Below are 2,186 nucleotides of genomic sequence, written 5' to 3'. Positions count from 1 at the left end.
TTGGACAATAGGCTCCCCACACTTTCCAATGACAGAGTCGTATTTCGGACTTATTCAGCGTCGTTCCCTGTACCTACGCCGGCAGTCGAACCTGATCACGGAAATGTGCGTGACAAGCCCGAAGAAGACGAACCGGTGGATCGCGCTTGGCTCTGTGCTCAAGTTCGACATTGTTCACGAACCCAAGAATCACAACCTTCTTCGCCGAGCGCGCCGCCGAGGGCAACTCGGCTCAGCCGCATGTGCTGACGTCGACCTGGTGGATCCTCGTGCATGCTCTTTCCCCCGCCATTGAGTTGATCACTGAGACTTTCGTCAACCTCCAGCAGCGCGATTTGGTACTCTGTCAGCAACGGAAGCTGTTTGTCGTTCTCGCCGACGAAATTGCCGACTTGTTCAAGGTGTGCCGCATCGCCTACTGCGAGGGCGACTTCGACGACCTACCTGTCAACACCTACATGCAGCGAAACCAGTCAATTGTGCTCATCGCCTCGCTTCGCTTCTACGTCGAAGACCTCGGGTCGCGCGTTCGAGTGCACTGGGAGATGCTCGACTACATCGAGCAATCACAAGTCTTCAGGACGATTGGACTGTTCGCCATCAGCATCACGGACGGCATCCGGCAAGTGGAAGCTGAGCGCGACCCAATGAACAACCCCTCCATAGAGCTCGCGCCACCCATCATGCCGCACGACCTCGTCAAGATGAGACCCGTCACATTTATCTCGGAGGTGCTAGAGCCGCGGAAGCCACAGCTCGAGGCGACGTCCTGGACAGCCGATCAGATCAACACCGCCGAGACGGACCACCGCGATTTGATCAAGGCGTACAACAAGGAGCCAGCGACGAAGGCGATAATCGACAAGCACGACCATCTCAAGTCATTCAACGACGCGTGGGACGAGGTCGCCGGGCATGGCGTCAAGCACCTCCAGCTGCGCCTCCTTTGCGCCGGTCACGCGACCGTCTTCCCCAACTCGACGTCGTTCGAGTCCGCCTTTTCGATACTGAAGTGGGAAATGGACGAGTTCCACACATCCATGCTCGACCTGTCGCTGGAAGGTATCTTCCATGCCAAGCAGTTTGAGCTTCTGGACTCGATCATGGTGTCCCTTGAGCAATAAATTGCAAACCCTAAAGTCTAAACCCCTTCCACCTCCAACAGTCGATGGCCTTCCACTTTTAAGCTAAAAGTGTTACTTCCTCCATTCCGAAAAACTGGAGACATATTACTCTCAATTCAGTTTCTCTGGCAAAGAAGTCCAAAATCGCACGAAATTTAGACCAAACATAGCCAATTATAAGCCAAGTAAGGGGCAATTTTCAGATTTTTTTATTGCTCCTATGCGCTTCACAACCAAGAATCAAAGTACCTGACAAAGGCCCTCAAAACTTTAAACTTACGTATCTCAGTCATTTCTTGTCCAATCGAGCTCAAATCAAGCGCAAACGACTCGTCTCGTTGCGAAGATATAGCTAGCACATCTCAGATGTTTTGGCCAAGTTATCGACGAAACCCGATCCTGCGCGCCACGATGAACCACGACCTTCCCAACGACCAACGGTGGAGTTTGTACCACGACCTTCTGGAAAGCAAACAGAATGGTCGCCTGGCCAAGGGGAAGGCAAACGAACTCCTTCAAAGTATGGCATCTCACGACAGACACTCTCCAGGGTATGGACCCGAGGTCAGCAAACCAGGGCCCGGACCGGCATAGCTGACGTATCACTGTGAAGAAGGGCCGATCGGGGCGGCCACCAAAGCGAACGATGGAACAAGTCGAGGCCGCCGTAAAGAATGTCCCTCCGCATCTGCGCAAGACGTTTGCGTTGTTGGCGGCATCAAGCAGAATCCCACCATCGACGCTATGGCGAGTCCTGCAAACAAGGAAGCTGCGGCGTCGTACGAGTCGGCTCAAGCCCATGGTGACTGAGAGGCACTCCTTTAGTATTGCCCCCGCAAATAATTTTAAATATTTGTGCATGTTCGAAATTCAAAGCAAATTAATAGGATCTATTGATTGCAATAACAAGTCCCTTAAAGTACAAGTTACCTCGAGCGCCTCTTGGAAAATACCACGAGCGCCAAAGGAACTCATCCAAATAGCCTGGCAGGTGGTCTCGATGAACTCCACGCATGGCCTTGGTATACTGCTTCACGCGGACTTCCCACACACCCTCCACGG

At 52.9% G+C, this 2,186-nt stretch overlaps 1 protein-coding gene across 1 annotated transcript; it reads left to right on the top strand.

Annotated features, from left to right (window-relative positions):
• Positions 1-28: 28 nt before the first annotated feature.
• H310_01942 (hypothetical protein) lies at positions 29-1,159 on the top strand (the record flags this gene model as incomplete). Its single annotated transcript, XM_008865290.1, has 2 exons — positions 29-135; positions 188-1,159. 2 exons carry the CDS (start codon positions 29-31, stop codon positions 1,122-1,124), a joined length of 1,044 nt encoding a protein of 347 aa, XP_008863512.1. The 3' UTR covers positions 1,125-1,159.
• Between the last annotated feature and the right edge of the window lie 1,027 nt (positions 1,160-2,186).

Source organism: Aphanomyces invadans (assembly GCF_000520115.1).
Source record: "Aphanomyces invadans strain NJM9701 unplaced genomic scaffold supercont1.3, whole genome shotgun sequence".
Lineage (NCBI taxonomy): Eukaryota > Oomycota > Saprolegniomycetes > Saprolegniales > Verrucalvaceae > Aphanomyces > Aphanomyces invadans.
This window is presented reverse-complemented; position numbering and strand designations above follow the sequence as displayed.